Below are 11,797 nucleotides of genomic sequence, written 5' to 3' on the forward strand. Positions count from 1 at the left end.
TACAAGGACACTCTCGCACACACACGTTATGCTACAATTGCTCGGACTAGCTTAGCTAGGATATCATCTAAACGCAGTTAGAATATAGTTTTTGATTCGTTTCGATTAATGTAAAAAGGAGTGTATAGGGAACCTAAAAGGAGGATGAACGTGAGAGAAAAGAAATGAGCATAACAAAAGAAAAGCAAATAGCATTGAGCACAGTGACTGAAAGCAATAAAGTAAGATTGTAAGTTATTTTTTTTCAGACTGAAATTTTTTTACAGAGATTTCAGCAAAGAGATGAGAAAGTATAAAGTTGAAAGCGAAAGGCATTTTTTTTTTCTTTCATGGGGGCGAAAGCAAAAGCGAATTAGAGAGGCGAAAGCTGGTTTTAGCTAAAGAAAGACAAAAAGGAATGTAACACTCTTTTAGATTTGACGTTAAAGAAGCTTGCCAATGTGACTATTGTAGGAGCCATATCACAACAATACATTGTATCCATTTCATAACTAAATTATTCAATTCCTCTATCCACCATGCTTAATAAGACTCGATAAGGCATTGTTGTGATTGGGCTAGGATTTGGCAACGGGCTAAAGAACAATGTGGAAGATTCAACGTACTATCCTAAGGTCTTAACTAGTTCAAGCCATCCCAGTTCCAATATATCCTTTAGTTTCAAGATGAGTTAAACAATAGAAAATGTGAATGTTGACCTTTTAATCAGTGAATATGTCACTAATCATGTTTTGGTTCAGATTTGATATACAGAGGAAAACTCTGACAATCTCTGTGTTCTTGTCAACACCACAATTCAATCTCTGCAATACAAAAATCTCTAATCTTCTTATCCTGAAGCGAATTTACACATGGTATCAGGTCTAGGTACACTTCTCGGGGACAGTAGTGACTTACTTTTCTACTGTGTGTTCATTAAACAACTCCTTCAATGGCCTTATGTGTCACTGAGTTGCAACTTCTTTCTCTCCTGCTTCAGCTGTGACACAAAACTGTATTAATATCACGTGAGAACGCAAATATTACAATTTATTACTTGGTATCGACACTTACCACGGTCTTTACTCGATCATTGGCAGCACGGGTTCCTCCATCGACACAATCAGGATAATAAGGGCTTCGAATAAACACTTCTCCCATTACGAGAATGTCTTTGTTTACCCACCTTGTAGGAAGCCTGGAGAATGCAGCATCACATAACATTCAATCAAAAAGAGTTCATGTAGCAAAATCAATAGAATGATTATCAGCAGAAGCATACAATCAGTTGTCACAACCAGTTCTTAACTGCTAAACGAAGAAAGCTACACAACATAAGTAGCCACATTTAATATAAGCAAACTCACCGAACGGTAGCAAAAATTACCTGCTTACTTTCTATGACAATTCTACTCCATTATCACATTTTGTTATTTCAGAAGTGCCATGACTAGTAAAACACTAGTATATACTTGTGATTTGATAGCTAACAACAACTGAAGCAAGGCTAAAGATAAAGTCGACCATAGAACAAATATAGAGTCCAAACAAGCTTGCATCTTCTAGAAACCACAAGCAATAAAAACACAATGCCATGACCAGAATGAAAACTCTAGTAAACATCTGGGCTTTGATGCTGATTTAAAGGCATTCAGCAGCAACAACCGAAGCAAGGCTAAAGACACAATCGACCATAGAGCAAATATATAGTCCCAAAGAGCTTGCATCTCTTGACTCCAGATTCAGAAACTAAAGAATTCACAGCTGCTTAAATAAGCAAGCATCTGACCTCGTTGCAACCAGAAACAATGCACAAAACAGTAGAGCAGTGAAACTGTAACCAATCCAGGCTAAACCAAGAACTTCTTCACACAAGAACTAGCCTAATCCATGACAAGGTTCGATTGTACAACATAAGTATCATTATCAACTCAATACAAAGGACCAAAAAGACCCATACGTCTTAGAAATCGCGTCAAAGATCTTCTGCGCCTCTGCTGTAACACCAAAACCAATTTTCTCGATGTCCCTGCAAAATACATCAATCAAATTCAGAGAAAAATTCGCAACAATCATAGCGATTACACAACAAAATTGCAGCAATTGTCACCTAATGACATTAACTTCTTTCTGTTCGAGTTCATCAAGACTAGTCGAAGGCCTTTTAGCGAGCGGATCCTTAACTCTCCCCAGACTCGTCAGCTCGGTTATGAAATTCGCATTCACCATCCGTAAGGTCTTCGAATCCAGAGGTTTAGGCTTCGTTCCTTCTTGTAAATCACTAATCTGTCAAGGAAACCGCAAAATCCAAGTGCGAAAACAAACAAAAGATGATGAAATCAATAAGAAAGAACTAGCAGAGATGAGAAACTACGAGATACGAGTACTGATTTCGAAAAAAGGATATCGAACATGACGATGTTGGGATTAGAATCATATCCCAAGACGATTCCATTGAACACGTCTCCGGTGGTCAACTTGACAGTGTATACATTCCCCAACGCGAATTTCTTGCCTTCTCCTCCTCCATCGCCTTGTTTAGCCACCGTACCACTTGCTGGTTTCATGGCGGCGAACAAACTCTCCGGTGGTTTCTAAATCGCGGGTTTTAAAAAGTGACGGTTGAAAAATATCTTCGGCTTCACGCCAAAATGGGAGAATAACAAACTATAACCGTAAATGGGCTTCTGCACTCAACTATATAGGCCCATATAAAACTACCACCCTGGATCGTTACTATTACCAGGCCTAATAAATCGAATAGCCCAATTAGAATTTGGTTTAAGAGCGATTGTTACATGTACTTCACTGAATTATTCAACCTAAAGTTAATTATAGACCAGTTTACTATTGAGTTTTATAAACTTTGCATATTATTTTTCCTACAAAAAAAAATGAAATTTTCTACTATCTTTTGATAATAATAAAAATTAAGTTAGTTAATAAGATGTTTAAGCTAAATATTATAGGAAGAGGAATAAGATGGAAGTGGTCCATGTGACATGAATTAAACAAATCATTGTTATATTTGTCAAAAAGGGAAATGGGAAGCTGGTGAACTACTACATCACCATTATCTCCTCCTCTGTCACTACTTTTTTCTAAAAAAATTCAAATTCTCTCAATGTCAGTCTTGAATGTTGGTTCTAAATCTTCACTAGATTTTATTGAAATTAAAAAATATTAAATTTCAATTAATTATTTAAAGTTATCTAACAACAACTTCTTGGTTGTGTAAAAGTCACATAATAATGCATACAAAAAAATTTCTTTCTTTACCAGTCACATAAAAAGGGTGTAAACTTTGTAAAATCGGTTCTATATTGGCTTGTAAAAATTAGTTATTTTCCAAAAAACATCAACATTAGACAAATATGTTTGAAATCGATGTGAAAAAAAAAAATATAAATCAAACCCTATCTTTGGGTATTTATGATGAGTTTATTCAAGTAGTGAACATCTATACAATGGATTTATTTTACAATCTTAAAGACACGATAAAACAAAAAAAAAAAAAAAGGATGAGATTAGTAGAAAAGATGACTGCTTTGGCTAACAACAATTATAAATGGTCGGGAAAGAGAGGAGGGCACATGGAAGAAAGGAATATGGACCGAAGTTAACGGGGGATGAAGACAACAAGTCGAACCACTCATTGCAAACTTATTAACACATCTTTCATATACCATCACATGTTATTTGAGTCCATCTTCCACATGGGTTTTTCACATTATAATGCTTTTGCTTCCACCCCTATATAATAATATTTACTGTATTAAAATGTAGCGGACACTTGTTATCTTACAAACTCTTGGTTTAAAAGTTAGAGTTAATAATTGTTTCTTTCCACATTTACCCAATATTTTAGAAAACAACACACCTTTGCCAAGTTACTTTAAGAAAATAATTTAATATTGCTCTGTCTCTCAGAATTTTCACCGTCAAGTAAAAATGATTGAAAATCATTACACGTTAGTGGGTAAAATCATCTCTGCGTTGACTAGGTGCCACCAAATCGTTGAAACCGTACAAATGTTTCCACTTCTTTTTAACAAATTGTGTCAAGTCTCATACTTTACTAATTTTCATCTATCAGTGATTTTTTTCTTTTGCTTTCTTTTGATAATATCGTTGTTATGTATTTATTCAGCATAAGTTATAAATAATTACGAATGCTTTAATTTTCTTTTTGGTAATATAATTACGAATGATTTAGACTTCAAATAAATTCCTTAACAAAAAAAATCAATAAAATTCCTTAGAAACAATTGAATCTTTGATCTACATTGTACTTACTTACGTGTCGACACCTTATTCTAGGATTAGTTAAGAGTTAAAACCTAATAAAATCTTTTTTTTTTTCATCGTGGCACGTTGTCATGTTGACTTGGACAATTCCTAATTTTCCAGTGCACACACTGACAAATTGACAATTATACCCTGACAAGCGCAAAGAACAAAGATCAGAACTGAGGCACCGCATCAAGGGCTATTTCGTCATTTCCAGGGTATAAAAGCCATCAGAGTCTGGCCATTTTCACACTGGCCACTCACTGATCAAAGGCAGCAACTTGCCTCCTCCACCACAAGCCACCACAAACTTATAACAATTTCAATATATATATCTAATAACATCAAAGGTTCATTATAACAAACCATATCAATTCATTACCTATTGCAAAAATTAAACAACAATAACTCAGAATTAAGTGGAGTCTTGTGTCAAAAACAAAAACTAAATTTTGGCATATATTCATATGCGGTAGACTAGTATTTTAGAATTTGTTTAGGCAATAAAGTAAAGAAAAGAACCTATTTTACAACTGTATGAATAATACAATATCATGTGGAAAATATTGAAAATTAAGCATAACAACAACAGCATTGACATGGATAGATTAATAATTAAAAAGATTTGAATAAAATATTTACATCCCACTGGTCCAAAACCATCGAACCACTCGTCCTTTCGTCTCGTCTCTTCCCACATAAAACAAGAACAACCACCAAAAAAACGATGTGACATATACTTATAAACAAACAAGACCACCATTATCAATAATCAAAAGAAAGAAGAAGAAGCATAAAGGTTTTGTTTCTATGATCCTGAAATGGGATTGAAAGAGCAACAAAATTGTCTGAGTCATAGGAAGATTATAGTTTTCTTAGTCTTAGCTTTTATACCATTAGCTCTGTTTCGACTCTGTTTTAATAATCCTTTCTCCTCCTCCATTGATGACACCTCTCTCCAAGACTCTTCAGCTCACGTTGTGATCACCAGCTTCTCTTCTTCTTCTTCTCAAGGTAACATCGAACTTATCCAATATTGTTTGTGTGTATGCAAACACAATGGTTTTTAAACTTTAGAACTGTTGTCTAAATCTGCAGAAGAAGAAACTCAAGAGAGCTTTGATCGTGTAAAGGACGAACCTTTATGCGATTATACGCAAGGGAAATGGGTCAGGGACGAGACTGGTCCACTCTACAATGGTTCAACCTGTGGAACAATCAAGGATGGTCAGAACTGTTTCCGCCATGGTAGACCTGATTCCGGTTATCTTTATTGGAAATGGAAACCGAACCAATGCGATATACCAAGATTCGACGCTAACCGGTTTCTTGATCTTATGAGAGACAAGCATCTAGCTTTCATCGGCGACTCCATGGCTAGAAACCAGCTTGAGTCTCTTATGTGCTTGCTCTCTACCGTCTCTAGCCCTGATCTTGTGTATAGAAATGGAGAAGACAATAAATTCAGAAGATGGCGTTTCGAATCTCACAACGTCACGGTCTCGGTTTACTGGTCCCCGTTTTTGGTGGCCGGTTTAGAGAAATCGGGAAGCTTGGACCACAATGTATTGCACCTAGACCGCGTGGATGAGAGATGGGGCAATGATTTAGAACGTATTGATACGGTCGTTGTCTCAGTAGGGCATTGGTTTCTGCATCCGGCGGTTTATTACGAGTCTGGCTCTGTTTTGGGATGCCATTCTTGTGAAACAAGCAACTGTACCGAGATAGGGTTTTACGATGTGTTTAGAAAAGCGATTAGAACAACGTTGAAGGCGGTTGCCGGAAGTCGTCGTGAGGTAATCTTGACGACGTTTTCGCCGTCACATTTCGAAGGCCGGCCTTGGGACAGCCTTGGTGCTTGTAACATGACAGAGCCGTACGAAGAGAAGGCTCTAGAAGGTTTGGACTTGGATATGCGGCAAATAGAGATGGAGGAGTTTACGGCAGCCAAAGCAGCGGCGTCTGAAGTGAGGTTAGAGGCGTTAGACGTGACGGCAATGTCGGTGTTGAGACCAGACGGACATCCTGGTCCGTACATGTACCCGTTCCCGTTCAAGAACGGTGTACCGGAGAGAGTTCATAATGATTGTCTCCACTGGTGTCTCCCCGGACCAGTCGACACGTGGAACGAGATTATGATCGAGGTGTTGCGGCGATGGAGGGTTTAAATCATGAACCATGATTGTGGAAGTGATCCTATGACATCATCATTCATTTACAACGCATATGACAAAAGGTGTAATCATTTTTTTCGGGATTTCATAAAGTATAGCTAGGTATAGTTTCTTTTCTTGAATTTTAGATACGATCGAAACATAAACACACATGGATCATACTTTCCTTTTTGTTGCTTATTTCTTCCGTTCTTCAGAAACGATAGAGGAGTACAAAGTTCCATAGTTCCATGTCATGTAACTTTTATTTTTTGGATTGGAATCTTTCAATTATTATGCCTTAAACTGTCTATGTACAATAGCCACGACTCACGAGCATGCCTCTTCTATTATATTAGGGCGTAGATAGCTGTCACTATGATCATGCGTATAGATCATTGATTAGAATTCCAGTTGTATATATGATGGACCGGTCTAGGAACAAAAAAATTGTAGTGTTGACTAATGATGCCATCGCCAAGAACATTGTTAAGAAAGAATATAGTATTTGACCTATATTACATTATTACTTGCTGTATTGGTTCGCGACTTGACTAACTTATAAGATGAGGCCTTTGTGGAAAGCAAAGCAAGTGGCAACTGGCCAAAAAGGGATGGGCACAATGAATTAAAAGAACATTTTGTAATGTTCTCTGTATCCAATTTTGCAGGCATTTCTTGGGTTTTGTATTTGTGCAGTGCAGCGCATTTTTTTTTGTCTAAGAGTAAGACCCAGAGATGTGTTATTATCAATTTTTGTCTTTTATTTACAGCATATGTTTTTTTTTTTTTGTCTTGCAGTAGAAAATAGTTTGTCTTTTTAAAGAAGAAGAGAATCTTCATTGTATCAAGCGTGAAGGACTGAAGGGGTTTAATTTTTTTTTATTAAGCAAAGACAAAGGACCTTTAGGTTTTAACTTTTTACCCAGCTGTTTTATTCTTTTTGCTCCTTCCTCTTTCGAGTATCTCTTCGTCTTTGCCTTTTTCTCCACTAAATTATGTTTGGAACTTATGTTGTTCCAAAAACGTTGCTGCTAAATAAGTCGTACTAATTAATATATCAAATCAAAATCGTTTCCAAGGTAGTTTTGGTTTGAATGATGACAATGGACCAAAGAGATTGATCTATTTTTGCAACTAAAAAATTTCGGATTTAACATATCTTCTTTTTGTTGCCCGTCGTAATATGGACCAAAGTGATATAATTCGACTATAATGATTTCCCAAAGGACAGATTTTGTGAGTGAGGTTTGTGAGTTTGTCCATCCTAAAAAGTTATATATCATTGCACACTCGTATGGGCTTTACCACAATAATATTGCACATATTCGTATGGGCTTTAAGTACTACAACAGCTTCGTATTAGGCTGATCACTTGTGTCCAATTTGCAGCCAGAACTCATCTAAATATCAATTTGTCTCCTTCTATGGCCTCATATGACACACTAGTGTAACTAGCCCATTTATAGGCATGGCATGTAGTAGAATCATATCTCTCCTCCACATCGAGATTGATAGGAACCAGAAAGAGTTTGATACTTTGATTCGTAGAGTCTTTCGTAAAGTTTAAACTGTTTTGTTTTTCCACTCACATTTATAATCTATGTATAAAAAAAATTGTACCAGTACTATGTAGCCATCAAGAAAAATTGTTAGGATCTAATTATTTATACATCGAAAGTAAGATAAATAATCGGATCGTTACCGATTGATTATAAATGAAAAACTTATGAAGCTTAAAGTACTGTATATGTATAAGTTTTCTTATCGAGAATATATAGTAATCAACTAATCATATGAGTTTTCTTTTGCGCAATATGTAATTTCAGTAATGGATTTTTACAATAGAATTAAAGCTTGAATACAACAGTTGATCACTGATGCGAAGATTATTCATTACATAGAAACACAAAAAAGAGCTCTAGAGATATTCAAAGACATGTATATACATTGGGGTAGGTTTTGCTATTCGGACCAAAAAGCCTACTTCAGCAATCCTCCCATTGACACAGACCACTTAACACATGCACACTCATCACACGCGCGCATTTCTTCTTATTCACGCCACCAAAAGAGGAAAGGGGCCAAAAATATATGAACCCTCGTTTCTTCTTAAAAAAAATATATAATACAAAATTCACACAGGACTATCATCCTGATTAGTAAGCAATGGAACTTTGTTTTCATCTTCTTCGTGATGATGAATCGTTTTGATGGATTTTGTTTCTCGGTTTGGATTTTGTTTTTCTTCGGTTTCCTTCAACTGTCCCCAAGACACTGTGTAGTATCCCACACCACCTATGGCTGCTCCTAACACACTGCACCCATGCACCAACAAATACTTAATATATACTCATGCATATGCATGCTAATTAAATAATTAGTATTTAGGATGATTAATGAATATTTCAACGTACCTGCCGTAGTGAAGGCTGTTTACGAAGAAGCTGGTGCCAAAAAGTGTAGCCCAAAAGATACCAAAGGGTTTGAATAATGGCACGTAATAAGGTCCTTTCATTTGGGTGCACTTTACGTGTACACTTGTTCGTATTACACTTCCGAATGTTCCCTGAGTTAGTCACCAATATTAGACACGTTAGTTACGATAGAGAATTTGTGTATTTCATCCTTATATCGCTACTTGGATAGTTGGATTCAAACCTTGTATAGAATGCATGTTATTGAAAAAGAGAAAATATATATATATATATATATATAGTCAATTACCGTGGCGATAATGAGGTAGAGGTCGAAGTTAGGCTGGATCTTCCATGCACTTAGGTCTCTTTCCATAAATAACGAGAATATTAGACACTGGATCGTCCCTACTATGCTGTAAAATGAAGCCACTTTCATTACATGTGGATACTTTTTTACCGTCCCTGTCTGCATGCCAAGGACAAGAAAAAATTTACCTCAAAACTAATTATAATGCATAAGCATAACGATGGTTTCAGTAATGGATAGTTTAGTACCTGAACAACATTGAAGAGGGAGATAGAAAAAACAGCGGCGGCCAAAAAGATACAGCCGAGAAACCAATTGTCGGGGAGGTTGTAGTAGACCATAAGTTTGGGGATTGATTTGAGAAAGCGAGTTGGGGAAGCAGTCGAAGCTGGTCTTATGAAGGGACCTTTGTACAACTCTTCAACAAAAGCTCCACTTAATGAGATTATTGCTCCCATCACTTTAGCCCTCGTACTCGTGTTTCTCCAATCCAACTTGCTCTTTCTATAAATGCATATATGGTTATTGTTGACGTACATATCACTAATATGGAGATTTATAAATGGTGATGAGATGTGGCTTACCCGAGAAGAATAGAGAGCAGGAAGGAGAATGTAGGGATTTGCAACCCCATAGCACATACGACTATAGGTGAGCTGAAGCTTAGTCCCACAAATGCCAAGTTTTGGAACATAAATACCCTTCACATATTTAAAACGTTGCAATATAATTAATCAGTGCATATGTGCTTGCATGAATAACATTTTAAGTACGTTCAGAATGCATGCAAATGCGTGTGTGCTCGCAAGTGACCAAACATACGGCACACAAGTTTTTAAAATTCTATTTTAATAACAAAAATAAAACATGGTGTGTGGTATATGCCGCTCACAAAGAAACGTCACGATGTGGAAAACAAGAGAACATATTATAGCCTAGTTGTTTCTTTTAAAACCTAGTAAACGGCACGCAGTTTTGTTTCTTTTCGATAGATGACGTTGCAAATCCATGTCATAGAATATTCATCAAACAAATTAGTGGTTGGCACAGGACGTATAGATTTTTCGAAACATGGACCACACCTAAGTTATTGTTATTGCAAAATACAATATTCGTGAGAAAGAATCTGGTCTGAGTCCTAAAATCTATACGATAGATTTCTAAAGAAAACATGAACTTATTATAAAGAGAGATGAATGATGCACCCACCCGGTGAAGCCTAGAAAGAAAACACGAACGAGAAGTGGCCAAGAGAAGATAGATTGTTCAGTTCTGCAAGTGTTATCATAAACAACAAATCAGACAACAAACAAGACGATTGATTAGTGAGGAGTAACTATAAGTATATATGGAACGTGAACTGACCTATCATTCCGGTGAAAGAAGAAAGAAAAAGGCAGAAGAAGAATAGATCCAAAAGCATTTGTGTAAACAACGAACACAAAAGGACTCATCCCTCCCGTCAACGCTGTTTTTGCCATAATCGTTAGAGCAATAGTGCATGCTTCCATTATCGCCATTGCCACAAACGGCACGAACTCATCCCTTCTAACTTTCAACTCCATCTCTCTCCCTCTAGGCTTTCAAATAAAAACGGCACGATGTCTCCTAGCTCCAAGTATATAGGAAAATAAAGATTAGATAGAGAGAGAGAGAGAGAGAGAGAGAGAGAGAGAGAGAGAGAGAGAGAGAGAGAGAGAGAGAGAGAGAGAGAGAGAGAGAGAGAGAGAGAGAGAGAGAGAGAGAGAGAGGGAGCTAGAGAGATCCTCAAATGCTATTGGAGATACGAAATTATTGGTTTAATTCCTCTAATCATATATAGGACAGGGAAGAATTATCATACATTTATTTTTATTTATCATTATCTATTTTTCAGATATAACCTTTCACGAAGCGGTGAAGCTACTTTACAAACGTGATGTAGCTACACGAGTGACTCCACCATTGCACTAAGGGCGAGATGCTAACGTCATATATAACTTCTTTTTTTTTTTTACTTATCAGAATGTGTTCAACTTCAAACATAAATCCAAATAGTGTGATGCTGTTTATAGTTCATTTCCTTTTATATTTTTTATGTACTTACGTCGTATTTTTCGTCTTATAAGTGATTTCACGCATATAAATTATAAGTTAGAATGCATGATTTGGTACGTGGGTTCTCCTGATACATCGTCAGACTTAATTAATTATGATCGTACGCCAACTAAATCAGCGATCAAATGGAGACCATACGTTATTTACTTTAGGTTTCAACCTAAACTTTTGTTAGATATAAACAATTTTCTATAGAATTTATAAATGGATATGTTGTTGGCGTTACAAAAAGCAATAAATTGCAAGAACCAAAATTTTTATACAAACTTATCAGAGTTCACTGTTATACTTAATTGGTCTTAGAAAAAATATTTTTACGAGGACAATGTCATGAAGGTGAGTAACTCTGCAGCAAATTTGAAGCTTTGTTCCTTGCGTCTTCCTGCGAAAATCTCGCAAGTCTCTATGCTCACCACGGTCGGATTTAGACACTTTCCAGGCCACCATTGCCAGCTACACAACTCAATGACTCAAGCAGCTCAAGTTGGAGTGAAAAATCCAACTTCTCTCAAGAATACACTTGCCTTCATGTTTTAGGGGTGTCTACT

At 36.4% G+C, this 11,797-nt stretch overlaps 3 protein-coding genes and 1 long non-coding RNA gene across 4 annotated transcripts; 1 reads left to right on the forward strand and 3 right to left on the reverse strand.

The window, feature by feature from the left end:
• Positions 1-678: 678 nt before the first annotated feature.
• Positions 679-2,589, reverse strand: LOC17894871. Its single transcript, XM_023787971.1, has 5 exons — positions 2,387-2,589; positions 2,090-2,252; positions 1,940-2,008; positions 1,054-1,177; positions 679-979 (listed from the first exon to the last, which is right to left on the reverse strand). The coding sequence occupies exons 1-5, from the start codon at positions 2,544-2,546 to the stop codon at positions 938-940; spliced, it is 558 nt and encodes a 185-aa protein (XP_023643739.1). The 5' UTR covers positions 2,547-2,589; the 3' UTR covers positions 679-937.
• A 2,210-nt stretch (positions 2,590-4,799) lies between these two features.
• On the reverse strand, positions 4,800-5,669 carry LOC17896482. The gene is made up of 4 exons (XR_002835013.1): positions 5,575-5,669; positions 5,410-5,476; positions 5,164-5,294; positions 4,800-4,959 (listed from the first exon to the last, which is right to left on the reverse strand). It is a non-coding gene; the product is annotated as an uncharacterized LOC17896482 (long non-coding RNA).
• On the forward strand, positions 4,990-6,726 carry LOC111831944 (protein ALTERED XYLOGLUCAN 4). The gene is made up of 2 exons (XM_023787625.1): positions 4,990-5,283; positions 5,368-6,726. The coding sequence occupies exons 1-2, from the start codon at positions 5,091-5,093 to the stop codon at positions 6,438-6,440; spliced, it is 1,266 nt and encodes a 421-aa protein (XP_023643393.1). The 5' UTR covers positions 4,990-5,090; the 3' UTR covers positions 6,441-6,726.
• Positions 6,727-8,497: 1,771 nt separating this feature from the next.
• Positions 8,498-10,787, reverse strand: LOC17895052 (WAT1-related protein At1g70260). The gene is made up of 7 exons (XM_006302351.2): positions 10,518-10,787; positions 10,362-10,424; positions 9,737-9,853; positions 9,401-9,656; positions 9,153-9,311; positions 8,843-8,994; positions 8,498-8,743 (listed from the first exon to the last, which is right to left on the reverse strand). Exons 1-7 carry the CDS (start codon positions 10,715-10,717, stop codon positions 8,563-8,565), a joined length of 1,128 nt encoding a protein of 375 aa, XP_006302413.1. The 5' UTR covers positions 10,718-10,787; the 3' UTR covers positions 8,498-8,562.
• Positions 10,788-11,797: the final 1,010 nt, after the last annotated feature.

The sequence above is a fragment of the Capsella rubella genome, unplaced genomic scaffold, assembly GCF_000375325.1.
Source record: "Capsella rubella cultivar Monte Gargano unplaced genomic scaffold, Caprub1_0 scaffold_2, whole genome shotgun sequence".
NCBI classification, from domain to species: Eukaryota; Viridiplantae; Streptophyta; class Magnoliopsida; order Brassicales; family Brassicaceae; genus Capsella; species Capsella rubella.

Excerpts from the sequence above, each read along its gene's own strand:
- LOC111831944 (XM_023787625.1), top strand. The coding sequence starts at position 5,091 with ATGGGATTGAAAGAGCAACAAAATTGTCTGAGTCATAGGAAGATTATA. Across the intron at positions 5,284-5,367 it reads CTCTTCTTCTTCTTCTCAAG|AAGAAGAAACTCAAGAGAGC; the intron begins GTAACATCGAAC and ends CTAAATCTGCAG.
- LOC17894871 (XM_023787971.1), bottom strand. The coding sequence starts at position 2,546 with ATGAAACCAGCAAGTGGTACGGTGGCTAAACAAGGCGATGGAGGAGGA. Across the intron at positions 2,253-2,386 it reads TCCCAACATCGTCATGTTCG|AAGAAGGAACGAAGCCTAAA; the intron begins ATATCCTTTTTT and ends TTAGTGATTTAC. Across the intron at positions 1,178-1,939 it reads TTTGACGCGATTTCTAAGAC|GCTTCCTACAAGGTGGGTAA; the intron begins GTATGGGTCTTT and ends TGCATTCTCCAG.
- LOC17895052 (XM_006302351.2), bottom strand. The coding sequence starts at position 10,717 with ATGGAGTTGAAAGTTAGAAGGGATGAGTTCGTGCCGTTTGTGGCAATG. Across the intron at positions 9,312-9,400 it reads CCCTCTTCAATGTTGTTCAG|ACAGGGACGGTAAAAAAGTA; the intron begins GTACTAAACTAT and ends CTTGGCATGCAG. Across the intron at positions 8,744-8,842 it reads AACAGCCTTCACTACGGCAG|TGTGTTAGGAGCAGCCATAG; the intron begins GTACGTTGAAAT and ends GCATGGGTGCAG.